The 27,746-nt window shown below is 43.7% G+C and overlaps 1 protein-coding gene across 2 annotated transcripts in view; it reads right to left on the bottom strand.

Annotated features, from left to right (window-relative positions):
* Positions 1-658: 658 nt before the first annotated feature.
* Positions 659-27,746, bottom strand: part of MYLK4 (myosin light chain kinase family member 4) — a 137,862-nt gene continuing 110,774 nt past the window's right edge. For both annotated transcript variants that reach the window (XM_048507123.1, XM_048507122.1), the window contains 12 exons: positions 24,472-24,898; positions 20,553-20,818; positions 18,344-18,449; positions 17,166-17,259; positions 15,675-15,784; positions 13,852-13,993; positions 11,581-11,651; positions 10,443-10,571; positions 10,143-10,295; positions 6,862-6,940; positions 4,917-4,983; positions 659-1,411 (listed from right to left, as the gene is read on the bottom strand). In XM_048507123.1, coding sequence (XP_048363080.1) covers positions 4,927-4,983; positions 6,862-6,940; positions 10,143-10,295; positions 10,443-10,571; positions 11,581-11,651; positions 13,852-13,993; positions 15,675-15,784; positions 17,166-17,259; positions 18,344-18,449; positions 20,553-20,818; positions 24,472-24,898 — 1,634 coding nt within the window. In that variant the 3' untranslated portion in view covers positions 659-1,411; positions 4,917-4,926. The remainder of the gene's footprint in view (positions 1,412-4,916; positions 4,984-6,861; positions 6,941-10,142; positions 10,296-10,442; positions 10,572-11,580; positions 11,652-13,851; positions 13,994-15,674; positions 15,785-17,165; positions 17,260-18,343; positions 18,450-20,552; positions 20,819-24,471; positions 24,899-27,746) is intronic.

The raw sequence follows: 27,746 nt of genomic DNA, 5'->3' as shown, positions 1-27,746 counted from the left end.
GGGACAACTAGCCACTGCCATCCCTGCTCCTTCTGCAGGTGGGGCACCCCTTTTACTGGCAGAGGAGGCAAATGCATTGGCTCCCTATGGCTATTTGCTCTCCACCTGGATTTGGCTGTAAGAACCTGTTCCTTTTTCAGTACCTAGTTCAGTGATAGCAAACCTTTTTGAGACCGAGTGCCCAAATTGCAACCCAAAACCCACTTATTTATTGCAAAGTGCCAACACGGCAATTTAACCGGAATACTGAGGTTTTAGTTTAGAAAAAAACGGTTGGCTCCGAGGCACGTGTTACTCGGGAATAAGCTTCGTGGTAGTCGGTGGCTTTGCTTTGAAGCAACCGTGCAACTCTTTGAACAGGTGACTCACGACCCTAGGAGGGTTTACTCAGAAGCAAGCCCCATTGCCAACAACTGAGCATACTACCAGGTAAAGAATCGCACTTTAGTTCTTTGCATGAAAATCAGTGGGGTTTAACAGTGCTTAACAGGGTAACCTACACTGCTTCCCCAAAATTAGGTCTTAGGTTTAATGCTAATAATCGAGCCCAGCGGCCCAGGCCAGCCTAGAGGTGTGGGGGGCGATTTTCCCCCACATGATGAACTCTGTTTGCGCGTGTCCACAGAGAGGACTCTGAGTGCCACCTCTGGCACCCGTGCCACAGGTTCGCCACCACTGACCTAGTTCATTCTGTGTCTCTAGGCATACAAACACACACACACTAGGATGACTTAGGCATAAAGATACCAAAATGTGAGAAAATTCTTCCTTGCATTCATAAGGCCTCCTCACAAATCACTACTTGCCCAAACTAACCAGCTGAACGATAACAGTAAATGAATGGGCTCAATTAATTACATTCCAAATTATATTCCAGGGTGCCCTAAAAGTTGTTTTCTGATTCATATTAAAGCCACCCCATTTCTGATTGGCATAAGAGGTCAGCTGAGCTTCAAATGGATCCTCGCTCAATTCTCCACTTGCTACCAGCATGTTCTTCAAAGCAGCCATCTTCAAAGCAAGTATGACCTTCATTTGTTAAGATTTCACAGAGTTCACCAACAGAAAGAGATTCCCCGCAGTCTTTCAACAGCTGAGTTAGGAAAGCCATGGACATTATACTGCAGGTGAGCAAAAATCAGGATTTTAAATTTATATTGCCCCCCAGCTGGGCCACTATCTTGGAAACGCCAGCAGCTGTTCAAAACAAAACAAAACAAAACAAAAGGATAAGAAAGCAGCTCAAAATGGTTGGAACTGTGCCTTGCAGCCCAAGAGGTGTTGGTCCATTTAGCAGAAGCCTTAAGTCACCGCGCAGGTGAGGCTAGTGGTGAGGGGGGCGGTTGAAGCACCGAATCTGCCGGTCTTTATTTCCAAACACCACAACAGCAGTCACCACACAGTGCCTTTTCTGTAAAAGAAACAAAACAGGAATCTGGTTAAGCTGACAGTGCGTGTTCTAGGTAAGCTTTTGGTTGAATTTCCTATAGAAGCCACAATGGTTTTAGCGGTTTCAATATAACTAGTTCAATGAGCCAAGGAGGATGTGGACTGTGTTTATGCTCAAAGAAGCAGCTGTTGTCATGGCACGACAAACAGCCTTAGACAGTGAGGAAACTTTGAAAAGCAGACGGCGACGGCGAATGGAGACAACCTGGGAGGGAAAAAGAAGTGACCCCTACGATGAGAGCCAATGCTTGCTTCAGTAAAGACCTGGGTCCTTTTCTCCAATAACTATAACCAGCTGAGTTATCAACGATTTATTGTAAAAGTTCAAAGCAAAGAAATGAAACATAAATGCAGTTAGAGATTGCTCAGCTGAATACAGTCTTATTTGGGAGTTCTTTGCCCCCATTCCGGGAACCCATGGTCCAGAGATCCTTCTCTGACCGTGTCTCAAGATGGAATCCAAAATCCTTCCCCCCCCCCCGCCCTCAGGAAAACTCTGTTCAGGCCTTTTGAAGTTCTATCCTAGCACCTCTGCATAGTTTCCTGTCCTCCCTCCAGGAGATCAAAAGGCAAAGATGCTTTTCACAGTCATATGTGACTTCCCTTTGCTGCAGCGACAGCATCATCCCATGACAACCCCCAAACTCATCACGCATGCAGCAAAGCAATGGTTTTTATCCTGGCCAAAGTGTGTACATTAAGTTGGTTCTTTCTGAGGCAAGGTTCCCTGCCCCATTCCTAACCCCCCATTTCCATTCCTAGGCCCCTCCCGCACATGCAGAATAATGCACTTTCAATCCACTTTCACACTTGTTTGCAAGTGGAGTTTGCTATTCTGCACAATAAAATCCAGCTGCAAAGTGCACTGAAAGAGGATTGAAAGTGCATTATTCTGCATGTGTGGAAGGGGCCCTAGATTAGTTTAAAATAGATCATTTGGTGCAATTTTGAATGACATAAAATAAGTCAAATGCCAATGGTGCAATTAGGGTGAAAATACATTTAATTGCTCAGTTAAAATCCCCCAAATTCCCTATGCATTTTGCCAAGAGGCTTCTTCGGGAGAATCATTTAGTCTTGCAGTGAAGATCACTGCAAGTGAAGAATGAAATATGTTTCATGATCAGCAAACAGCATGCTGGAGTTAACAGTGGTGGGATCCAAAAATTTTAGTAACAGGTTCCCATGGTGGTGGGATTCAAACAGTGGCGTAGCGCCAATGGGGCTGGGTGGGGCATGACGGGGGCGTGGCCAGGCATTCCGGGGGTGGGGCATTAATAATTTCTCTGTTACTGTAAAAACTCTTACTGTAAAAATAAAAGTTCCTAATTTCCATCTGGTATCTTTCTGTCCATAATTTAAACTCATTATAGCAAGTCCTATCATCTACTGCCAACAGAAACAACTACTTCTCCTCTAATTGACTGCATGTCAAATACTTAATACTTTCAAATACTTAATTTTGTTTCTAGAAATCAAAAGAAGGATACTTTCCTTAAATAAGGAACTTTACCATATTTCTAAAACATGTTTTTAAAACAGCCCAACAGGGAGAATTATCCCGTTTTCTACCTTCGCTAACCAGCCACATAGGAAACAATAGGACTTTATGATTTTTGGACCTAATGGAATTTCTAACGGAAAAGCAGACCCAATTAGTAACCCCCTCTTAGCACACACAAATAATTAGTAACCCACTCTCGGGAACTGGTGAGAACCTGCTGGATCCCACCTCTGAGTAAATATGCTTACTTAGTCATGCCACAGAGGCAATAGGTAAGACAAATAACGTTGGCATACCCATCTCTACGTGACACAGTACGTCTCTTCCCACGAGTTTGACTCACATATTGAAGTGCTTGGGAATTATGTGGTTTTGATGGCTTAGAGAAACATAGACATGTAGTGCAACTTACAGGAACCCATTATAAGCCAGGAACCTTCAAAGTTCTGCAGAACAGTCTTAACAAAACAATGCTTCAACAACAAACCAGCTAATTATACTTGTAACCCCATCAGGCAGACTGTATATGACCACAAGGATGGGAACACCAATCAAAACTAGAACTCACAATTCAAAGTGGCATACCCTGTACAGTTGGCCTCAAATGTAATGTTAAAAATACTTTGTAAAAAGTGTTATCATCATAATACAAGAATTTTCAGCCTTTGCAAATCTGGAGAGAGTCTTCTTTAGATATATTTTAGAGTCTTTTGAATTGATTTCTATGTAGTACTCAGAGAACTGGCTCTGATAACATATATATATATATATATATATAATCGTTTAAGATATGATTCTACCATAAGACTGAATCCTGGTTTGCTGATCAAGCATATTTTCAAGCTTATTTTTTGCTCAAAACCTAGAAGCAAAATACTGTGTTGAATCTCTCAAGGCCATTCTTCTTATAATGCAAATCAATTAAACTTTCACTAATCTAAAGATCTACTAATGACCTTTTTATTATTAGCATAGAACTGTTGCAGGGATAATCTGATCTAATGGATCCTAATGGGTTCCATTACAGGAATATATCTGAATATCTCTACCTCCGTTGCCTAGTAGAGGATTTGTGATGATGGGGATAATACTTGTTGTGATAAGATTTGTGAGGATGGGGATAACACTTTCTTCTGTATCTCCCTCTCCATGTTATGTCCCCATTCCCACCTCCTGATACCCCCCCTTACCTTTCCCCTTTCCCTAACCCAGGGGTAGGGAACCTGCGGCTCTCCAGATGTTCAGGAACTACAATTCCCATCAGCCCCTACCAGCATGGCCAATTGGCCATGCTGACAGAGGCTGATGGGAATTGTAGTTCCTGAACACCTGGAGAGCCGCAGGTTCCCTACCCCTGCCCTAACCCTTTCAGTCACTCTTTGTCAGGCATTTCACTTCTTATTAAACATGGGAATGTTAAATACCTCCACTGGTATTAACTTGATTCTCATTTACACATTATGGTAATCATGGGGAAATAGTTTAAAATAATGTGACACAGAGGTGTACCAGCCTATAGCGACATGGGGTCACACGTGTTCCCGGGCGCATGCCTTTTGGTCACATGGGGGTGCCAGACACTCCCCCACATGACCAAATGGCATGCGCCCCAGCCACACACCACCAAGCCTCCCTGCCTCTGTGCACGGAAGCTGGGTCAGGGCTTGGGGTGGGGGCCCGTCCCCAAGCCCTGCCCCTGAGGACAGAGTTGGAGTTTCTCCAGGTGCCATTTCCCCACAATACGCCTCTGATGTCACACGATGGCATTCATTGGCAACAGCTTTCTGCACCATTTGATATTTCCTTTTGATCATTTACCATGGCAGGAAACAAAACTCAAACTCTGTGCAATTAGCTTACTACTTTGCACCAGCCTTTAGAGGAAGCTGGTTTCCACATGGTGGTCACCATCTGTACATTAGTCCTGATATCTTCTGTGAGTATGGTAGACCTTGGTACTAACCTTTGATTTTTCAGAGAGGTTGTGGAGTCACAGCCTCTTGATTTCTAGAAGAACCTTTAGCTTTTTTCTGCAAGAGAGATAAAAGGTATCACAAAAATTGCCTACGGTCCCAACTTTTATCACACCAAATAAAATACCCAATAGTTGCAGTATTACCACTCCTTGACTACAGTATGATTTCTCAGATACTGAAAAGTCAGAGACAGGGGTCACAAAGCAATGAGGTCATGAGACTTCTTCCAGTCCTTACCTATTCTTTCTTTGGTTGTAGATGTTTCATAGAATCAGAGTTGGAAGAGATCACAAGGGTCATTCAATCCAAACTCCTGCCATACAGGAACACACACTCAAACAGAGGCCATCCAGCCACTGTTTAAAAACCTCCAAAGAAGGAGACTCCACCCTATTCTGAAGCAGCATATTCCACTATCTGACAGCTCTTGCCATCAAAAAGTTCTTCTTAATGTTTAGGTGGAATCTTTTTTCTCATAGTTTGTATCTATTACTGTACTAGTCTCTGGAGCAGCAGAAAACAAGCTTCAACATAATATCCCTTCAAATATTTAAACATGGCTGTCATGTCACCCTTTAACCTTCTCAGCAGTGGCAAAGTGGCTAAGAGCAGTGGCTAAGAGCAGGTGCACTCTGATCTGGAGGAACCGGGTTTGATTCCCAGCTCTGCCGCTTGAGTTGTGGAGACTTATCTGGGGAATTCAGATTAGTCTGTACACTCCCACACACGCCAGCTGGGTGACCTTGGGCTAGTCACAGTTCTTCTGAACTCTCTGTCAGCCCCTTTGAGTCTCCTACAGGAGAGAAAGGGGGGATATAAATCCAAACTCCTCCTCCTCCTCCTCCTCTTCTGCTTCTTCTTCTTCTTGTTCTAACATACCCAGCTTTTCATTGGGCATGGATTCCAGATTATTTACCATTTTGGTTGCCCTCCTCTGGACAGACTCTAGCTTGTCAATATCCCTTTTGAATTGTGGTGCCCAGAATTGGACACAGTATTCCAGGTGAGGTCTGACCAATGCAGAATAGAGTGGTACTATTACTCCACTTGATCTAGACCCGGGGTCTGCAACCTGCAGCTCTCCAGATGTTCATGGGCTACAAATTCCATCAGCCCCTGCTAGCACGGCCAATTGGCCATGCTGGCAGGGGCTGATGGGAATTGTAGTCCATGAACATCTGGAGAGCCACAGGTTGCAGACCCCTGATCTAGACACTATACTCCTATTGATGCAGCCCAGGATCACATTGGCTTTCTTAGCTGCCCCATCACACTGTTGAATCATACTCATCTTGTTGCCTATAAAGACTCTCAAGCTGAACGTGATATGGCAGCTAAGTGTGATGTGACTGCTAAGAAAGCCAACCCTCCACATCTGTATGAACTTGGGAATGCTTAAGCCCCATGACTTGGAATCCCTATGGATAGCCTTTATAATATGTGATCAGTATTGTCCTTCTATGTGCATTGAAGTCTATGAGCTTAGAAGGGCACGAATGTGTTCAGGGTAGCTCTGGTTATCAGCTTGATGGATTGGAGGGAAGATCCGCTGATTCCTCCACCCTGTGAAGACAGTCTTTACTACAGTCAACAAGGCACCTCACACAAATTTCCCATCTAAGCCCACTGGAAGACATATGGATGTTGAACTTGTATCATGAAAAACAACTGTGCATGATCCTACCTCTACAAAAGACTATCAACTCATTAAAGATATGGCCTAACCAACATTAGGTTAACAAGAACAGCTAATATCCCTCCCCCAAAGAAACACGCACACACGCACACACACACACACAAACACACACACACACACACAGTTTTTGTAAAGCAATATTAGCACAGACAAAAGCATATAGAAACATGGCATACAACAGAAAGGGGAGATTTAATAAGGCTCATGGGAGAAATGCAAAGAACAAATCTACAGACCTTAGGCAGCAGTCTGTAATGGAGGGTTTGGTCCGACAGCCAAGGATGTTTTAAGGCTGCTGTGGCGCTTATTCTCCAGCTGGAAGGGGGAGGGAAATAGCATGTGATATATCTGCAATAATTTTAGCATTCATCGTGTTCGCATTTCAAAAACTGAAAGCAATAACACTCTTTAAGCCACCTCATAGAGGGTTTTGCCATAGTAAGATCCCAGATCCTTGAAAGTTACTGTTGATATGCCCAGTCAGCAGAGGTGGGATGCAGCCTATTCGCACCTATTCGGTAGAACCGGTTACTAAAATTTTCTCAGTTCGGAGAACCGGTTATTAATGATTAACTCCACTAGGGACAAAGGGGTAATCTCTGTCCCTGGGTACAACAAATCTCGTCAAGTGGGGGATGCAAAATTGCCCCCCAGGGCCCCCTGCAGCCCCCCTGCCCCCCATGGCACCCCCCACGTATGTATGAACTGTATGAAATAATACAATATATAGTAATTCTATTTTTTTTGTTCATTGGTATAAAGGTTGGGAAAGTATTATAGGTAAAGATTTTTCATTTTCTTTTTCCCCCTTGAAATTTATATTGGAAAGAGAGGAGTTTAAACTACTCTTTTAGATTAAGGATTTTGGATCTCTCCCTCTGTTAGTTTATCTGGAATAGATAAAGTAGTTATAGGAATCTGAAAGGGAAGTAGAAAGCAGGGAGGGAGGGAAATATGGGAATGAGGGAGGCAATATAGGATGTTTTAGTTGGGGGGGTTGAGAGAGATAGACAATTAGATATGTTTGTAATATGTTCACAATTGTAAACAGTTTTTGGTTTCTCTCCTTACTTATGTTATTATTTAAAATCAATCAATATAATTATATAAAAAAGAAATAATACACTACCTTTCGGTATATTGCTTTTTAAATACTTTAAACAGTCATTATTTGAATCTAGAGGCGGGGCGAAAGGGAACTGCACCTGGGGTGCACGCACCCTGCATCCTTAAGCCACACAGCCCCTACCAGGAATGCCTCCTCCCGCCGGGCCTAGGGAATGCCTGGGTCTCCGCCGTCGTCAGGTTCCCTCGCTTCCAGCCCCATTGGCGCTATGCCACTGTTTGAATCCCACCACCATCGGAACCTGTTACTAAAATTTTTGAATCCCACCACTGCCAGTCAGGATTGCAAAGGTATCCAGACAGGCAGTTCTGAGACTTGCTTAGAACTATGGAATTACTTCCTTTGATGCTAGACAATCCTAGACTCAAAAGACCATTGGGACCTGTACAAGAGATCTAAGGAACTTAGATTGTACTCTTTCTAGTAGAGCAAATGATGCAGAGGGAGATCCTAGAAAAGTACCATAGACTCACTGCAGGATAGTTTTTGCTTTGAACTATTTCAGCGCTGCTGGGACATACGAGCCTCCTCTAGTGTTATAGAACTTTAGGATACTGTTAGCGGACTTCTCGCCTACATTTGCCATTGAAGTAAGGTGAGCAAATTTGGTGCCTGAGGTCTGAAGTATCACCCCTAAGTATTTAAAACTATGAACCTGTTTGATCTTATTTCCTAATAGCTGCCAGTTTCTGGGTCCAAGACGATTTCCAAATGCAAGAATCTTCGGGGTTTTTTGGAAATTTATTGTTAAGTGTTCTTGATGGCAATAATATGCAAATTTGCTTAGAGCTCTTTTTAAACCAATGGGTGTCCTCGAGAGAATGACAGAATCATCGGCATAGATGAAGCTTACAGTGGAATCCTAAGAACATTTTCCCTGGAGTAAGCCTTGATGAATAAGCTTAAGTAGGCTGCTGAGAAGATCTGTTTAGGATAGTTCTCTTAATCTCTGCCACTAGGATTATATTCACCTCAAGCTCAAGATTTGGGGGAGGAGAAGGTGTCTATACAACAAATAAATCTTATTCTGAAGTGTACTTCAGCAATAATTTAAGCAATCACTTAAGTTATTGAATTAAAGGGAACTTAAAATGCTTAAATTTGGTAATATCACACTCTTCTTTAAGATATATTTTATTATAATTTTGTTTATATGTACAATACAAGCACATTCTACTGTGATATTCCATACTACAGTAAGTTGAGCAGACCCTAAACAACTCTCTGTCATGATGCTACTTATCTCGGTGGGTCAGACTGATTATAAATAATTATTCATACATGGAATAATTTAGTATTGGATTACTCCATGAGACAACCTAACAATAAATAATAGTAGGACACACTAAAACAATGATTATATCATAATTCTCACTCTTTTCATGTCAGCCATCATTATCTAGTCATATCATATGCCTATACTCTGTCTCAGATAAAAATGTTAGTAAGGTCAGTTGAGGTGCAGTGGTTGAGAAAATTATATGCTTCCACATTAGAATATAATCCCAAAATGAATATGAGAGTTATCATTCATTTTTCTGCTCTGCTTTTGTCAAAACCCATTATCTTGTCCATTACTGAACATGGCACTTTGATACAAGAGTATTTAGAGTTTACTGAATGCCCAAATGTATTTTTACTTGGAAAGCAGGGATAGGCAGGCATTAGGACCTTGGCAAAGCATTCTACAACAAAGAAGATTCGTCATGTTGAGCTTTGTGGCAGATAAATATACAGCCCTACTAACATCTTTTCTTCTGAGACAGACTGCAGTGGTGGCGAACCTTTGGCACTCCAGATGTTATGGACTACAATTCCCATCAGCCTCTTCCAGCATGGCCAATTGGGGCTGATGGGAATTGTAGTCCATAACATCTGGAGTGCCAAAGGTTCGCCACCACGGGACTATAGTCACATCATACTCTAGTCACCTAGTAATACGCTTGTGTACTTTACCAGACTTTGAAGGATTTTGTATGAATCTATAGCAGGGATACCTGGCAGCTCTGGCACCTGAGCACCTGAGAAGTGTTTTTAGGAAGTGGGTGGGACCAGGTAGGACATTTGCCAGATTTTTAAAAATGTTGCTTGGGCACCAGCTGCCCCCACCGCTCTATACTGTGTTAATAAAGGATCAAGGATCTACACTGTGTTAATAACGTTAAGCTGTGCCCTGCCATTTTGTTACACTGGAAGCCATTTTGTGGCTGTGCCCACCATGCTGTGTTAGAATTCCCAATGCGTCCACAGGTTTGAAAAGGTCGAGGTCCCCTGATCTATGGCATTTATCCAATTACACACCATCTCCTGCTTTGTGTGTCTCAAAAGAAAACTTTTTATTGTTGAATAACGTATTAAAAAGCTGGAATTTATTGGAATCCAGGCCATTACCCTTTTTCCTTGATGAGAAGTTTAGTGATGAAGTCTCTGGCTTCCTCTGACACACTCTGAAATTCTTCATCGTCGAAGTCAAATCTACAAGCCAGGATGTTGTTTAGAGTCTCATTATCATCCTCCCCCAGGAAAGGAGATAATCCACTGAGCCTGCAGGGAAAACAAATCTCAATGAACGTTAAGTAAATCACAAGCTAATGAAATTTAATTATGGGCTCGAAGAGAAAACTTCATTGAGCTGATAGCAGTTGTAAACGAAAGACAACCTTAACAGGAAAGGGCCTTAGGTTTACTTACAACATGTAGGCAATGACTCCTATGCTCCACATGTCAGTCGGAAAGGAGACGAAGTCATAGTTCACAACTTCAGGAGCGAGGAATTCTGGGGTGCCAAAGTTCACCTTCAGCTTCTCCCTTGGCTTATATCTAGTAGGCAATGGTAACAATGAAATACATCAATGGTTACCTACCCAAACCAACCATGGGTTGCAAAACACATGCAAGCGGGCACCACCAGGCTTTTTCAGTTTTATTGATTTGTGCCCTGAACTGGCGGATTAGTGGATCACCCCACCAGAAAGAATGGGAATAAATAGGTTTAAAGAAGAGGGGTTGATTAACACCCTGCTTTTCTATACCAAAAGGAGTCTCAAAGCAGCTTACTATCACGTTCCTTTCCTAATCACACAAATATTGTGAGCAAAGGTGGGATCCAGCAGGTTCTCACAGGTTCCCGAGAGTAGGTTACTAATTATTTGTGTGTGCCGAGAGGGGGTTACTAATTGGGTCTGCTTTTCCATTAGAAATTCCATTAGGTCAAAGTCCTGATGTTTCCTATGTGGCGGGTTAGTGAAGGTAGAAAACGGGATCATTCTCCCTGTTGGGCTGTTTTAAAAACATGTTTTAGAAATATGGTAAAGTTCCTTGTTTAAGGAAAGTATCCTTCTTTTGATTTCTAGAAACAAAATTAAGTATTTGAAAGTATTAGACAGGCAGTCAATTAGAGGAGAAGTAGTTGTTTCTGTTGGCAGTAGATGATAGGACTTGCTATAATGAGTTTAAATTATGGACAGAAAGATACCAGCTGGAAATTAGGAACTTTTTTTTTTACAGTTAGAGTTTTTTACAGTAACAGAGAAACTATTAATGCCCTGCCCCCGGAATGCCCGGCCACGCCCCCATCGTGCCCCGCCCAGCCCCATTGGCGCTACGCCACTGTTTGAATCCCACCACCATGGGAACCTGTTACTAAAATTTTTGGATCCCACCACTGGACATTCCCCAGTTTTTATAGTAGTCAGCCAACAATGTCCAAATAGCCTGATGGGTTTGTTTGTCTTGCTGTTTCACCACTCTTCTTAATATTTCATCAAATAAAAGGAAACCTGGGATTTAGGAAATTAAGGGTGCTGATAACTTGATTAAAACAACATACCTCCTTGCCAGCCCAAAGTCAATAATCTTTATTTTATTAGCCTCTCGATTCACACAGAGGATATTTTCAGGCTGCCAGAAGAAGAAGAAAAATCACATATATATGAGAAATGTCAGTGAATAGCACAGTATAAAAATATGCACCACAGTCCTGGCAAGCTGGGCTCTGTGGATATCTCTGACTATAATCATGTGGTATTTGACGCTGGGAATGCTCCACCAGTACAGCTTTTCCCCGCCATGGCATTTCAGTTTGACATAATGCAGCAACTTCAGATAAAGAACTCATTAGTGAGCTTTCAGAAAGGGAATGTAAGCTCTTTGACTGGACTTCTGGAAGTCCAGGTCACCAAGCACTTGCTGGCATTTTTTTTTATTGCTGTCTGGGTCTCTAGGATAGACTTTTCTGATCACATCTTCATACTTCTGGAAGTCAATGTTGTGATTTAGCAGCCCTTAATGAACTGACATTAGGACATTTAAGGGGGGTGAAAGGTCTGCATCATTCTTTGACATTTATCTTTCCACTTGGGATTTCTCTGGTATCTGATACATTAATGTCAGGCAACTCTGCTCTTCACTTCTCCAAATCTTAACTAAGTGGATCTGATCTGTCAGGTCCCTTACTCTGTATGGATGGCTCACTGATTCTAATTTTCATATTATATCCTCAGTTGAGGGCAGTTACAAATTTGCTGAAAAGATAACTGTCTGGGATGCACATTTTGAACCGTCAGATTATATATATAAAAATTTTTCCATTCATTTCATTCATTTAGCCTTTATTTGGCATAAACAGTATAAAATCACATCTAAATCGCATCAAAATACAAACTTGCAACATATAACAAATGAAGTTGATTCATACATACTGTTGTTTATGGGATATTTCCAGCAGAAAGTTCGCAGCCATTTTACAGAATGTAGCATCAGAATTATTTAATTATTTAATAAGAACAATGCTTAGTTCATCCAGCTCGCTAGGTATCATAGAAAGCAACCTAGAGTATTTGACTCTAATACTTGCCGATTTAGGGCAACGGAATAATTGGTGAGTTAATGTTTCTAATTGATTTGCACCACATGAACACACCCTTTTACACATTTCTAGATTGTTTTCTAGATTTCTAGATCTACCTCGTAGTACGGCAGAAGGGAAAACATTGAAGCGAGAGAGTGAAAAGACTCTTCTCTGATCTGGATTGGTCAGATGATACAGATAGGAGGCCATTCTGTTATGTGTAAAAATATTGTCTTAGAAAAAGAACATCGGTAGCTGCCCTGAGCCTGTGAGCAGAAGGACGGCATGTAAAACTAATGAAATAAAATAAAACTAATGAAATAAACACCCCTGGCTTTACCAATGTTCATTACACAATCAGAACTGTGCCGTTTTACTCTCCTCTTCATCACAAATGTACAGTTACCAAAATATGAATGATTAGGGATGTCTTCACCACAGGATCCTCCTTGTGAATGCACATTTCAATGTGGTAAGGAGGTTTGTGTGTGTCAGTGAAGCTAGGAGCAGATATGTAAGGGGTCTAGACCAGAGGTGGGATCCAGCAGATTCTCACCAGTTCCCGAGAGTGGGTTACTAATTATTTGTGGGTGCCAAGAGGGGGTTACTAATTGGGTCCGCTTTTCCATCTCCAGCCCTCGCCTCCCCGAGAGGCATACTGCCTTTGAACGAGAAGGTTCCATATAGCCATTGCGACTAATAATGTAACTCCCTGAACTGGGCTAATCCCTTTCAGGTACTGCAATTCATTGATTCTCAGCCTTTTGTACCTTTTATCTCACCAGTCTCTATCAAGAACCTGTGTGTTTCACCATTGCTGTGTTCAGATTTGTGAGTTGGAGCATTTTCTATAATGTGATGATGATTTAGAAATGACCTGGTACAAAAAAGAAAATTTTGGGGTCGTGGTGGGGTGGCTGCCCATGGGGGGGGGGATCCAACAGGTTTTGCCCAGGGTCAGGTTTTCCTTGGTACGCCTCTGCCCCCTTTGCTGAGGGGGGGCTGGCGAGGGACCTGTTACTAAAATGTTTGGATCCCACCACTGGTCTAGACTCTGTAGAGATGCAAAACTCCAAGCAGAGTCATTCAAGATGAAATAGTCACAGCCAGGGAAACTGCACCCCTGCCGTGCCCCCGTTCACCCCTGTTGAAATGAATTGGAATTGTTATTCATAAAGTCTTTGGCCTGGTTAGCACACTTCAAGACATTGTGACAATACTGACAGGGATGGTGTAACCGAAGCGCTTTACCTTCAGATCCAAATGGAGAATATACATCTGATGCATGTACTGAATCCCTTCACAGATCTGCTTGATGAACAAGATGGTATCCATTTCTGTCAAATTGTAGGTCTCGTCAATAATTCGATCAAACAGTTCTCCTCCCGGCACACTGAAAAGAGAGACTTCGGTTTGTTTATGCTTAACTTGTGTGGTTGAGGGGGTGTCCCTTTCATGCAGACAAATATAGAGAAAACTCACACCCGCTACACCAATATTTGCCGATCTGCGCAAATCCTGCAAAATTGAGAAAATGTATTCATCTTTCAGGATCCAGGTTCTTTACATGATTTACGGTTTCTCTCACCCCAAGGAACACAGGATGTGGAGGCAGCAGGGGCATACATTCATATCTAGGTTAAGGATGAGCACTAGGTCATGGTGGAAAACAGAGCAGGAAATACCTTATATACTCGCTTATAAGTCTACTTTTTCAGTACATTTTTTGTGCTGAAAAAAGCCCCCCTCAACTTATATGCGAGTGAACGGGTGGCGAGCGGGTGGGTGGGGGGAATGGGTGGCGAGTGAAAAAAGGCTGGGAGCTGAGGGTGTTTTTCTGCACCTGCTCCCTGCTATGTGGACACAAAGGCAGCTCCCAGGTAAGCCTTGGGCTGTTGCTTCACTGCACTACAGGTGGCCAGTAGCTTCATTCACAGTGAATAGGTGTGAATGTTAAATATTAAATGTATCTGTTACAGAATTTTTGTTCAGGCCAGGAAGCTCCATGAATGCTAGGGAGCCATACTCATTGGGAAATACACACCATTAAAGCCCATGGTGGCAGGAATCCCCCCCCACACACACACACACAGGGTGCCCTGGGGTGCAGCCACTGCCAGCACCTTTCTCGGCCCCCACCCAGTGTTTTTGGAAAGCAGGTGGGACTTCTGCCCAGCTGAGCTTGCAGACCTGCAAAAAAAAACTTGCTTTGGGGCAGCAGCTGCCATCACCACGCAAGCATCTTCATGGCGTAATGATAAGCTAAGAACTGCGTAATGATAAGGAGAACCTGTAGGGACATTTTTAAAGGGGGATCTTGTTGAGCATCTTCCCTATGAAACTCTGAAGAGATAGTGGGCGTTTCCCCACTTGCCACGACCCCCGTATGCCCCGCGCTGCTCTCAGCGCGCGTCATTTCTGGTGCGCGCCCGGCTTCCCCACGACCCCGCACTTTGCACAGGGTCATCAAAAGGCGCCATTTGGAAGAGCGCCAGGGATGACACGCGCTGAGGGGGCGCGACAGCGGCAGCGTCGAGGCGGCTGCATTGTCGCCGCCCCTGTAGTGGGGAGTGCCGGGGGACCCCATGCTACTTGCCTACGGTAGTGCGGGGCAGAAGGTAAGTGGGGAAAGGCCCACTGTCTGTCAGAGTTATATATTCCACTTCAGAACTTTAAAGTTATTGTTGATACCATACTGTTTTTCTTTGAAATAAACATTCAAAAACATTTTTATTGGTTTTTATTTTTGAAATTTACCAGTAGCTGCTGCATTTCCCACCCTAGTCTTATACTAGAGTCAATACGTTTTCCCAGTTTTTTGTGGTGCCTCGACTTATATTCAGGTCGACTTATAGGCGAGTATTTACGGTAATACCTGGAGAGCTAAGTCATTTACACATTGACTTCTGGAAGTATTTATTGGTTTTTTGAAACTTCACTATGGCTTTGATGGCTGTGATCGCAATTCTAAAACTACTTGTTTTCTGTTGTATTACACAAAATGCATTGGTGCCGATACAGCCCTTGTTTCAAAGTATGGAAGTGGAAGAAACATTAGACAGGTGGATACTTACTACTCCATGACAAGGACAATATCGTTTTTGGATTCAAACGCATCATACAGCTGGATGAGGTTCACATGATTCAACTGGTTCATAACATTGATTTCGTTCTTTACTTCATCCTGTGAAAAAAGTATCAAGAAAGTCTAGGGCGTTGTGGGTTTTTCAGTTTTTACGGCCGTGTTCCAGTAGCATTTTCTCCTGATGTTTTTGCCTGTATCTGTGGTTAGCATCTAAAGATGGCATGATGGGAAATTTCAGCTCAGATTGAGAGAAAAGTACCCATATGAAGCCAATATAAATTATATCTACAACCTGTGAGGCTGATGAAGCCATCGAAAAACGCGGATCAGGCGCAATGCGTTTTCCTCCTTGTGTTTAAAAGAATTTGGACTTATGCCTGTGCACAATTTTGGACTTATTATTGAATACGTACAGAATACTTACCTGAGCGGATTTATATAAAATGTTGATGAATCAAGATGGACTGAATATATATTTATGTGTATACATGTTTTCGCATTGATTGAATACTTACCTTATGGAAGTTGAACTGACGGGAGAGTATGAACTAAATACTTACCTGAATTAATATGAATGACCCTGAATCTATCTGTTATAATTGTTAAAAATAAGTTGAACTTACCTGTTGGATGCTGTTGACAAGAAATGATTGTATTTATAACTAATGAAATATCAAATCAAATCATTTTATTTACGGTCTACGACCAGAACAGCAAAAACAGAAATACATAATTCAGACTAATGAAATATAAAAAATATGAACAATGATATAAACTCATGTATATAGATATACGCATTTGAAAAATTAGCTGAAAAATTAGCCAGAGTGCAACAGTAGTTGTGGTCCTATTACTAGCATCTGAAGATGCCAGCCACAGATGCAGATGAAATGTCAGGAGAAAATGCTACTGGAACAGGGCCATACAACCCGGAAAACCCACAACAGCCTAGTGATTCTGGCCGTGAAAGCCTTTGACAATATATCAAGAAAGTCAATTGACAGCATCACCGCCATCCTGGTTTTATTTGCCAAATATTGCCAAATAAAGGGGTTGTGCAATTCCCTGTAAGACAGACTGTACATGTTTTAAGCTGACATGAAAATATGCCGAGGCATGCAGCATTCTGAAAGTGCATGGAATGTAGAAATTCAGTTGAGAATAGCCAGATAAATTCCTCCCAAATTTTAGATAATGACCCAAACTATTGCCTAGCAAAATAAAACCAAGTCTTTGATAAAAGGCTTTTTGACAAAGGACAAAAAAAGAGGGAAACTACATAAAAATGAAATAGAGACAAATTGTAGATTCAGAGGACTATGAGTGGGATCGAAGCAACTGTTGACACTGTTGGCAATAGCATCCCCACCCAAAAATACTGAAGTCACCACGACACTTTCTGTATTAAGAGCTTGCACACATGGAATAATCTCCCTCTGTAACAAATGCAGATAGGCAAGGGTCTACTGATCACACTTACCTTTTCCTTTACACCTCTGACTTTTATAATTTTGGCAGCTAATTTGAGACCTGTTGATTTTTCTTCACATTTATGCACCTGTCCAAATCGTCCACTGGAGAAAGAGGGGGAAATGATGATTTTTCTAGGAGCCATTCAAAATTTGTTAGTCAGATCAAAATATAAGAACATACAAAGAGCCCTGCTGGATCAACCCAAGCCTTATCCATTACTACTGTGGCCAACCCAACACCTCTGGGAATAAATGTCTTGGTCTGAGAGGATTGGAAGAAGAAGAAGAAGAAGAAGAAGAAGAAGAAGAAGAAGAAGAAGAAGAAGAAGAAGAAGAAGAAGAAGAAGAAGAAGAAGAAGAAGAAGAAGAAGAAGAAGCAGCAGCAGCAGCAGCAGCAGCAGCAGGAGGAGGAGGAGGAGGAGGAGGAATTTGGATTTATATCCCCCCTTTCTCTCCGGCAGGAGACTCAAAGGGGCTGAGAATCTCCTTGCCCTTCGCCTCTCACAACAAACACCCTGTGAGGTAGGTGGGGCTGAGAGAGCTCCAAGAAGCTGTGACTAGCCCAAGGTCACCCAGCTGGCATGTGTGGGAGTGTACAGGCTAATCTGAATTCCCCAGATAAGCCTCCACAGTTCAGGCGGCAAAGCTGGGAATCAAACCCGGTTCCTCCAGATTAGATACACGAGCTCTTAACCTCCTATGCCAATGCTGCTCTCCAGGTAGAGTTGAGCACGCTACCAAAGCAACTACCATTTTTAATCCACCAATGGAACAATATCAGAGTCAGAGCATTGCCTGGTTTCTTTCTACTCAGGTAATCAAAGATTTCTTATCTTGGGTGGAATGGGTTGTAGCATTCACTCAGGAATGAGGACAAATATATTTTGAAGGGTAATGAAGGGGAAAGAGTTGATGCATTTTAAAATGGTGCAAACAACAAATAATAGCATCTTCATAAATGTATTTCCCCCCCCCATTTTTTCCTACTCCCTGTCATTAGGGACCACAATATCTTTTACATATATTCCCTATACACCAATGTATAAACTGTGTATGACCCCAAGATGACCAGCACCAAGAGCCTTGTTCCTGATTATATCAATTATATATCAGGGTTCCTTTTTTTACTTTCCAGTCACTTGAAGGAATGGTTTGTTCTGCCACCAGTGATTTTAATAGTACTTACCCTCCCAAAATGTCATCCTTGTCCACATGGTAAAAGCTGCTGATTCCTGCCCTTTTGGCCGAGACAATCCGATGATCAAAAGGGGCTGGAGGAGGTGGACAATCATCTACACATGACAGAAAACAGAGCATGTTACTATCACAGGCCGCCCTCCCCCAAAGGGCTCAGGGTGGGGGACAACAACGATAAAATAACATAATACATAATTTAAACAGATTAAAAAACCATAATAATACATAATAAATTATCAGGAACCATTTAAAACACAGACAGATGGCAAAGGAAAACCCAACCCCCTCCCTCCCTCAACTAGGCCCACCGGAAGCCAGATATGATCGAGTCACATTCAACCCGGCTGACCAAATGCCCGGCGGAACAGGTCCGTTTTACAGGCCCTGTGGAAACTCTGAAAGTCCTGCAGGGTCCTGATCTCTCTAGGGAGCCTGTTCCACCAGAGGGGGGGGGGCAGGCCCATAAAAGCCCTGGTCCTAGTAGAGGCCAGCTGGATGTGTTTTGGGCCATACTGTCATATGTTCCCAAGAAAAATACAACTGTGAAATATTGGTACTATTGCTTTAAGGACAGCTCCCAGGCTACAGCTTCCTGGTCCCTCCCCAACTACTGGTGGGGAATGGGGGTCGGTGGGAAACTCCTGGAGATTGAGGATGGAGCCTTGGGAGGACACAGACCTCAGTGGGTGCAATGCCAAGGAGTCCACCCTCCAAAACACCCATTTTCTTCAGGGGAATTGATCCCTGTAGTCTGGAGTTGAGATATAATTCTGGGGGATCCCCAGATCCCACTCGGAGGCTGGAATCCCTACCCCAGAGACTCTCTATAAAGAACAGGTTCAGGTCTTATGACCGTAACTGGAAGAGGAGTTAGAGGTACTGAGGCCCGGCCATGAGCTGTTGTGTTAGTCGGCTGTTATGTTCCAATGAACACAGTTCTTAAGACACGTCTGCCTCCTTGAAGACATAACACCATTACACATTAAACATTCCTTCTAGAGAAAGGCCGGAGTGCATCTCAATTGTTGTTAGTTCCAGCAACATTCAGTAGTCCTCCAATCTTCCATTCACCCCTTTTTCCCTCAACCTTCATTTTTTAAAGTATTTAATTTTTCTCTCTTTGTCTTATTGCTTTAGCAGATACAGACACAAGCCAGGTTTATTGTATCAGCTTTGTCAATTCCGAATTAGTGATATAACTTAGGCTGATTCCGCATGGACCAAAAAAAGCAGTGTGAAACCGGTGTGAAAATGGTGTAAAAGGGTTTAAAATGTCGTACAAGGGTTTATACTGTTTTCACACCATTTTCACACTGCTGTTTTTGGCCCATGTGGAATCAGCCTTAAGGTGAAGAGGTGCTGTAACTGAAGAGTGAGTGAAACTGACAAGGACAAGTTGCTTTGCAAAATGAAATTGACAAGGACTACAACAGCAAGGATTATGCATTGCTGCAGCGCTTATTTGACTGAAAAATATGTTTTGGAGGGGTGGGAGGGCAGGCTATGCAATCCTGTTCCTTCAGGAATAGGTGTCTGCTCCTGCAGGGATTTTATTGGAGGTGTGTGAAATTATTTCACAGAAAACATTTCCAAGATACAAAGTTTGATCCCTGGGAAAATCTGTTGTAAGCTGTGCCTGACAAAAAGGCCCATGTTTAGCAAATGACCGAATCTTTTTGAAGGCATAATTCACTCAATATCTCTGATGGCACTAAGTACTTCATGCCTCACTGAGGGATACAAACAGGATGGTACAAGGAAAAGGGAAAGGAAGAGAAAAGGAAAAAGGAAAAGGAAGGCCTAGATGGAATACCATAGCTGCTTCAACCACACGCCTGGTGAAACAAGTCTGCCTTACAATCCCTGCAAAACTGTACTGTATCCCAAAGGGTCCAGGTGTCATTAGAAAGAGTATTCCACCAACTTGGAGCCCAAAAAAGCCTTGGTTCTGATCGAGGCCAGCTGGATCTCTTTAGGTCCAGGAACCTCCAATAGATTACCATTCACTGAGCTTAACGCTCTTCAGGAAATTTACCAGAAGAGACAGTCTCTTAGGTAACTCATGCATTCTCAATGATTTAACAAAGCTCTTGCCAAAGATTAGTGCATCACTGTTAACTTGAATAAACTAAATATGCAGTTATGCTTAAAATTAATTTTGTTTGGGTTGGATTGCATGCTAATTTTTTTTTTTTTACCAATGTCTCCTATAGAAAGCTCCTGGTGACTTTCATGCTCATTAGCAGTTGAGTCAGATTTTTCTGCATTTTCTAACACAGCAGACTTTGTGTCATTCAGCTTAGCCGAGTCTTCTGAAGTGTGTTCACCGCTGGCGTTTGCTGCATCTACCCTGCTCTTTTTATTGTCATCTTTAGGAATCCCTTCATCATTCACTCGGCGTTTGCTGCTGGCATTCTGCTCATCCTTCAGAGGCGACGATGACGATTTTTCACTATCTTTATGCCTATAGGACAAAATATAGATGACGTCAATAACTTTACAATGGGGATGAGGAAGTAGCAGAGAAAACAAATATATATTTAAAAAACAGGAGTTCCATCTCCCCGAAATAAAACATAAAATTGAAACTAGAACGGCAACATTTTTAAAAGACCTGGCCACTTTTTGGCAGCCTAGTGTATGGCACAGGAAAGTGTATAGCATGAGAGCCAGTGTGGTATAGTAGTTAAGACTGGTGGACTCTGATTGGGAGAACGGGGTTTGATTCCCCACTCCTCCACATGAGTGGCGGCCTCTAATCTGGTGAACTGGGTTTTTTCCTCACTCCTACACATGAAGTCTGCTAAGTGAGCTTGATCCGGTCACAGTTCTCTCAGAACTCTCTCTGTTCCACATCCTCACAAGGTGCTTGCTGTGGGGAAGGGAAGGGAAGGAGTCTGTAAGCTGCTTTGAGACTCATCACAGTTGAGAAAAGCAGGGCATAAATCCAAATCTTCTTCTTAACCCTGGACATTAGAAGAGAAGAAGAAGAGTTTGGATTTATATCCCCCCTTTCTCTCCTGTAGGAGACTCAAAGGGGCTTACAATCTCCTTGCCCTTCCCCCCTCACAACAAACACCCTGTGAGGCGGGTGGGGCTGAGAGAGCTCCGAAAAGCTGTGACTAGCCCAAGGGCACCCAGCTGGCGTGTGTGGGAGTGCACAGGCCTATCTGAATTCCCCAGATAAGCCTCCACAGTAAACAGTCCTTCAGTTGGTGAAATGAGAAGATGATGAACCTCGCAGACTGTGAGAATGTGTCTTCTATGAAAAATATTTTCCAATCTGAAACTTAGAAATCATTATTTTGATTGGGTAATGTGGAAGGACCGTTCTAACCCAGGAGGCTGATAGGTCGCATCCGAGCTGGTAACCAGAATCCATGTGTATTGGCTGAGACAGAAACACTTTCAGAAGAGATTCAGGACCTTTTGCATTGTTGCAAGCCCCAAGCCCATTCTGAAAATAGGTGAAAACCTCTAGTGCAGCAAGGGTTTGGCTTGTCCTATACCAGGGGTCTGCAACCTGCGGCTCCAGAGCCGCATGTGGCTCTTTCAGCCTCATACTGCGGCTCCACATGGCCTGGAGGTTGGAGGGTAGCATGGGCATTCCCTCCAGCCCTCCAGAGCAGTGCTGGAAGGAAAGGTGAGTGGAGGAACCGAACCTGAGGCGGCTCCGTGCGTGAGGGCGCCGCTTTCCGCATCCTCTCCACTCACCTCTCCTTCCAGCACTGCTCTGGAGGGCTGGAGGGACACGTCCATGCTACCCTCCGACCCCTGGAGGTTGGAGGGTAGCATGGGCGTGTCCCTCCACAGCAGCCACCATTCCCCTCTGCCATCCCCACAGCCACCATTCCTCTTTGCCCCAGGGAGCAGGCGGCTGCCTGGTCCAACGGGCAGAGGGGGTTTCCTTGCCCAGTGCCGCTGCCTCCCGCAGTGTGAGAGGTGGCAGCACCAGGCAGGTTGTGGCCGCCATCCCCCCTCTACCCCACAGAGCAGGCAACTGCCTGCTCCATCGGGCAGAGGGGGTTTCCCTGCCCGGTGTCTCTGCCTCCCAGAGCTGGAAGGAAAGGTGAATGGAGAGGCCAAACCGGAGGCAGCTTTGTGCGGAGCCACCTCTCCGGTTCGGTAGATCTTCGGGGCCGTGGAAAATGGGTCCAAATGGCTCTTTGGGTGATAAAGGTTGCCGACCCCTGTCCTATACTGTAGTGAAAGCCCTTCTTGACTTATTGGAAGCCTGCTTGTACATGGGCAAAGCATACTGTGCAATCCATTCCACCTTGGACTTCTGTCTGCAGATGAAATTGGATGGAATTGAATTACTCTGATCCCTACCAGAACACTATATAATGGTAATAACGAATTCTGCCCATTCCATAAAATACTTAGTGGTTTGTGGAGTGGGATATTTTGTTTACTGATGACATCTGCCAAATGTCAGAAGGCTCACATAAATGTTTCCCTTGTTTACAATGGTGCAGTAGGAGCTTCTGAATGATTTTGACCACAATCTACAATCTATGCCAACTTTGAGAAGTTACTATTACTCAGTGGCAGACCATAACGAAACAGTGCTTGGGGCTTGCCCCCACCCCCATGCCCTGGCTGAACTCCCCCTGTCCCCATCAAACTCCCCCGCCCCCACAAACCCCCACAAACCTTTCATCTGTCCCTCCAAGTGGTGCCGGAGCAGGCAACACACCAGGAGCAGGGACCACGTTCCTGTCCCCAGAGCGTTGCCAGCTATTGTGTCACTTGTAATGATGGAGGAAAGTTAGGTGCATTTTAAAAGAGCAGCAGTGGCGTAGGAGGTTAAGAGAAGTAGTGGCGTAGGAGGTTAAGAGCTCGTGTATCTAATCTGGAGGAACCGGGTTTGATTCCCAGCTCTGCCGCCTGAGCTGTGGAGGCTTCTCTGGGGAATTCAGATTAGCCTGGGCACTCCCACACATGCCAGCTGGGTGACCTTGGGCTAGTCACAGCTTCTCGGAGCTCTCTCAGCCCCACCTACCTCACAGGGTGTTTGTTGTGAGGGGGGAAGGGCAAGGAGATTGTAAGCCCCTTTGAGTCTCCTGCAGGAGAGAAAGCGGGGATATAAATCCAAACTCTTCTTCTTCTTCTTCCTCCACCCTCTGAGTGGCACTGCAGCCACAACACTCCAGGGTGGGGGTAGTTCAGCGAGAGGGGTATGGTGGGGGAGGGCAGCGGCCGTTTGGCCAGGGGTTGGGTTCAGGGGGGTGGGAGCAGGGGGCCAAAATACAGCCCCCATGTGACCCAGGCAAATGGCCCTTGGGTTATATGCCCCCTCTGGTCCCCATAGATCGCCGTTGCTATTACTTTCAATGGGGCTTGTGCAAGAGGACTTCCCAGTGGAGAATGAACTAGAGTTTTATGGTGCAACCTTATGTGGAGGTTTGAATTTAATGGGCTTGGAATGATGTAACCCTGTTTAAGATTGCACTGTTAGAGAGTTTAAAAGAACCATATTATTTTGGCCCATTGAACAAATATCTGTTATTTTGAGTTGATGCAAAGTCTTGCTAAGGGACTCTGTAAAGATACAGTATTTGCTGGAGGCCCTTTTATCATGTCTATATAGTAACTGAATGTTAGTTTAAAGAAATGTTTTGTCTTGTCTTAGAAATGTTACCCGGGCTGAGCCGTTGAGCATGGGCAGGGCACATAATCCACATATAGCTTCAATGGACACAACAGATGTATAGCTAAATCAGTGGATATACTGCACATAGTCAACAATATTTTATTCATTAATATAGTTACTGTACTACCAGTCAGTCTTTCACAAGAATTCAGTATATGGATTCGGAAACTGGGTTATAACTAAAGGTTCCCTTGCATATGGAAAGCCACTTGAGGGCTAGTGGTTTCCACAGATTTTTTCAGAGCCACCTTTCCCAGCTCAGAGTTTGAGCCTTGCACTCCACCTCTGAGAAAGTTCTGACATTTGGAGTAATGCTCCTGCCCAAAACTTCTTTTTATCTGGGGTGTTCTTGTTATCTGCTCTGAATCTCTTGCCTATGACATTCTATCCACTTGTCTTCTATGAACGTCAACAGAAACCACTACAGGACAACAAGTACTGTGTGAATGTTTACAACATACGTGACGTGTTCACCCGGTGTTTTTGATGGGTCCTCAAGATTTTCTGTTGTATCTTCACCATTGGATGTAGTTTCTCGTGCCTTCCTCTCAACCGCACTGTTAGAATTTCTTCCTTCAACCTCTTCTTCTGCCTTCTTCTGGCTTTCTTCAGGCACCTCCTGCTTCGTTACAGATTCCAGTGAGTCCCGCTTAATATTTTGGCCACTCAGTTTCTTACTAGCATCTCCCATTGCATTTGCTTTCCCCTGGCTTTTATGTGTTTTCTTCGGAAGAATGCTTTTCCAACTGTTGCTGTTGGCTTCATCGGCATTGTTCTTTGATCCATGATCATAAGATATGGGAAGACTTCTTTGATCAAAACCGGTAGTTGCGTTCTCCTTATTGAGTTTATGAACCTTTTCTGTCTGAATCTTCTCCTCAGATTCATCTGGAACCAAACAGAAAACATGAGCTATTTGTACAAAAGAATGATATATGTTTTTGAGTATAATTTCACTTGCTCACAGGGCAGGTATTTGTGTCATCCTTTTGAAAGCCGTTGCCTTTCCCACAAATAAAGGTGTGAAATGCTTAACAGAAGCCCTAAAATTTTAAACACATAGGTGTACCATTTGGTCAATAAAATATTTAATTCTGCAGAGGCCAAATTCTGGGTTAGATGAGATACGTGACGACAATTCCATTTTGTGTACATTTATTGAGAAAAGTGACATGACATCATCATGTGAATTGTTTCCTCATCCCTACTTCATTTCAATTCTGGGATATGATGAAATGTTTAAGTGTGAAGGTGTCATACTGATAAATAAAATTGGTGCACACTCTGGTGAATTTTCACAAAAAAGACACCCCTTTTGTGGTTACTTCAGTGGAAATTTTTGCTTACCTTTCCTCCACTAGTTCTAAATATTAATCATACTGCTTCTGTAAGTCCACTCAGCAGTAATATCTGATAAGTAAGAGTGTCACATGCTTCTCTCCCTATAACAGTGGTGGCGAATCTATGGCACGGGTGCCAGAGGTGGCACTCAGAGTCCTCTCTGTGGGCACGTGCAAACAGAGTACCTCCCCCCCCCCCCACATCTAGGCTTGCCTGGGCTGCTGGGCTCGATTATTAGCATTAAACCTAAGATCTAATTTTGGGGAAGCAGTGTAGGTAACCCTGTTAAGTGCTGTTAAACCCCACTGATTTTCATGCGAAGAACTAAAGCACGATACTTTACCTGGGAGTAAGCTCGGTTGCTGGCAATGGGGCTTGCTTCTGAGAAAACCATCCTAGGGTCGTGATTCACCCATTGGAAGAGTTGCACGGTTGCTTCAAAGCAAAGCCACCAACTACCACCAAGCCTACTCCTGAGTAACGCATGCCTTGGAGCCCACTGTTTTTTCTAAACTAAAACCTCAGTATTCAGGTTAAATTGCCGTGTTGGCACTTTGCGATAAATAAGTGGGTTTTGGGTTGCAGTTTGGGCACTCAGTTTCAAAAAGGTTCGCCATCACTGCCCTATAACATGTGATAGTGCTCAGCCAATCAGGGAATGCCTAATGACACATTTTTGAATGTACCAGGCTCTCTAAGGGTAGACCAGTTAGAAAAGGCCCTCTGTTTCCTTAGAAAGGGCAAGTTGAGAAAGGTTTTCTGTCTCTCAGAAAGGTGGTTAGGGAAGAGAAGATTCCCAGTTTCTGAGACAGGGAATCTACCCGGTTCACACAAAAAGGGGTGGAGTAGCCTCCTTGGTGTGGGACCAGAGTGGGAAAATAATAAGGTATAGTTAACCTCCTCTAGTTAAGTTTGGGCTCTAAGGTCATTTGTAGATCATATATTTATTCCAGTTGTTTCTAAAATAGTTGCTCAAATTGTTTTGTCTATTGAGCTAAATATGTCTTTTCCTTTTAACTGTAGTCTGTCTGCTAGTTGTCTTATTATCTGAATATTTGAGATAAATTGGTCGGTTAGCTGTCACATGCCTTCACCACAATTGGCTGTGCTATCAAATCAAGAGAAGTCAAAGGGTTTTCTTTTCTGTGTCAGGAGTTGACAGGACCACTTCTGATTTGATGGAGAGGGACTTGCTGGTGGCAGCAAAAATAATTAGTGGGTGGAAGTTCTGTGAGATTGCTTCATTGGCCAATGTTATAAGCAGAGGTGGGATCCAGCAGGTTCTCACAGGTTCCCGAGTGTAGGTTACTAATTATTTGTGTGCCGAGAGGAGGTTACTAATTGTTGATTTTGCCACGTGATTTTTGCCTTAGTTACGCCCCTCCTCTCAGCAGTAGCGCGCAGAACTTGAAGCAGTCTAGCAGGAGGTGCACCGGCGTGCGTGGCAGCCTGCGCCTGCGTGCATTCGTTTCCCGCCCAAGGACCGTTGCAGTGGCTGCGTCCTTGCCACAGCCCCGCCCAGGAATGCCCTGCCCTGGAATGCCTGGCCACACCCCCATCATGCCCCGCCCAGCCCCATTGGTGCTACGCCACAATTTGAATCCCACCACCATGGGAACCTGTTACTAAAATTTTTGGATCCCACCACTGGTTATAAGCATAGCAGTCAGGCTTAAAGTAGGAAGGAGGTCGTCCTCTAGAGGACTGCATATACACCAATTTACCACACACCCCTATATCACAATCTAGCTTGAAAATTACTGGGTAGACATGGGATGAGGTGTGGGTTGACAGCAGTCATTCATCCTCTTCCACGTACAATTACACCCTGAGTGATTAGTGTGTCTTTAAGAACAACGCATTAGCAAAGGAACCTATAAAGAAAGGCTCCTTTATTTGACTTCCCAGTTAAAATATTGAACAGGAACTACAGTATGTAGGTTCAGTTCCTAAGTATAGAACCTGGCAAGCCCATTCCGGAAAACATTCATTTTTGTCAACATCAATATCAAAAGAGCTCCGGCAAATTGGGAAGGATGTAGGCTAGGCCTGGCCTTATAAAGGCTGCCTAGGCCCACCTCCCACCAACGTCAGGGCGGCCAGCGTCACTGCTTGGCGCCCTAGGGCTCACGAGCAGTTGGAAGCACGCGAGGCCACCAGGGAAGGCGGCAGCCACCAAGGAGGCTGTCCCTTCCCCATCAGCAATGGCGGCCGTGGTAAGTCACGGCCGCTTCTTTCTGAATTTCAGTCCTGTTTTCATGCCGGGCTCCTCGGGACTGAAATGTAGTGGTGATTTCAGCACCAGTAGATTTTTCACTCCCCTTTACTGTACACAAGTGACAAACTAATCTAAAATTTTCTTTGTAATGAGAAAAACAACATATCTGAAAGTCTG

This window comes from Sphaerodactylus townsendi, linkage group LG09, assembly GCF_021028975.2.
Source record: "Sphaerodactylus townsendi isolate TG3544 linkage group LG09, MPM_Stown_v2.3, whole genome shotgun sequence".
NCBI lineage: Eukaryota > Metazoa > Chordata > Lepidosauria > Squamata > Sphaerodactylidae > Sphaerodactylus > Sphaerodactylus townsendi.
Note: the sequence above shows the minus strand (reverse complement) of the source record. Positions and strands in the feature narration are given on the sequence as shown.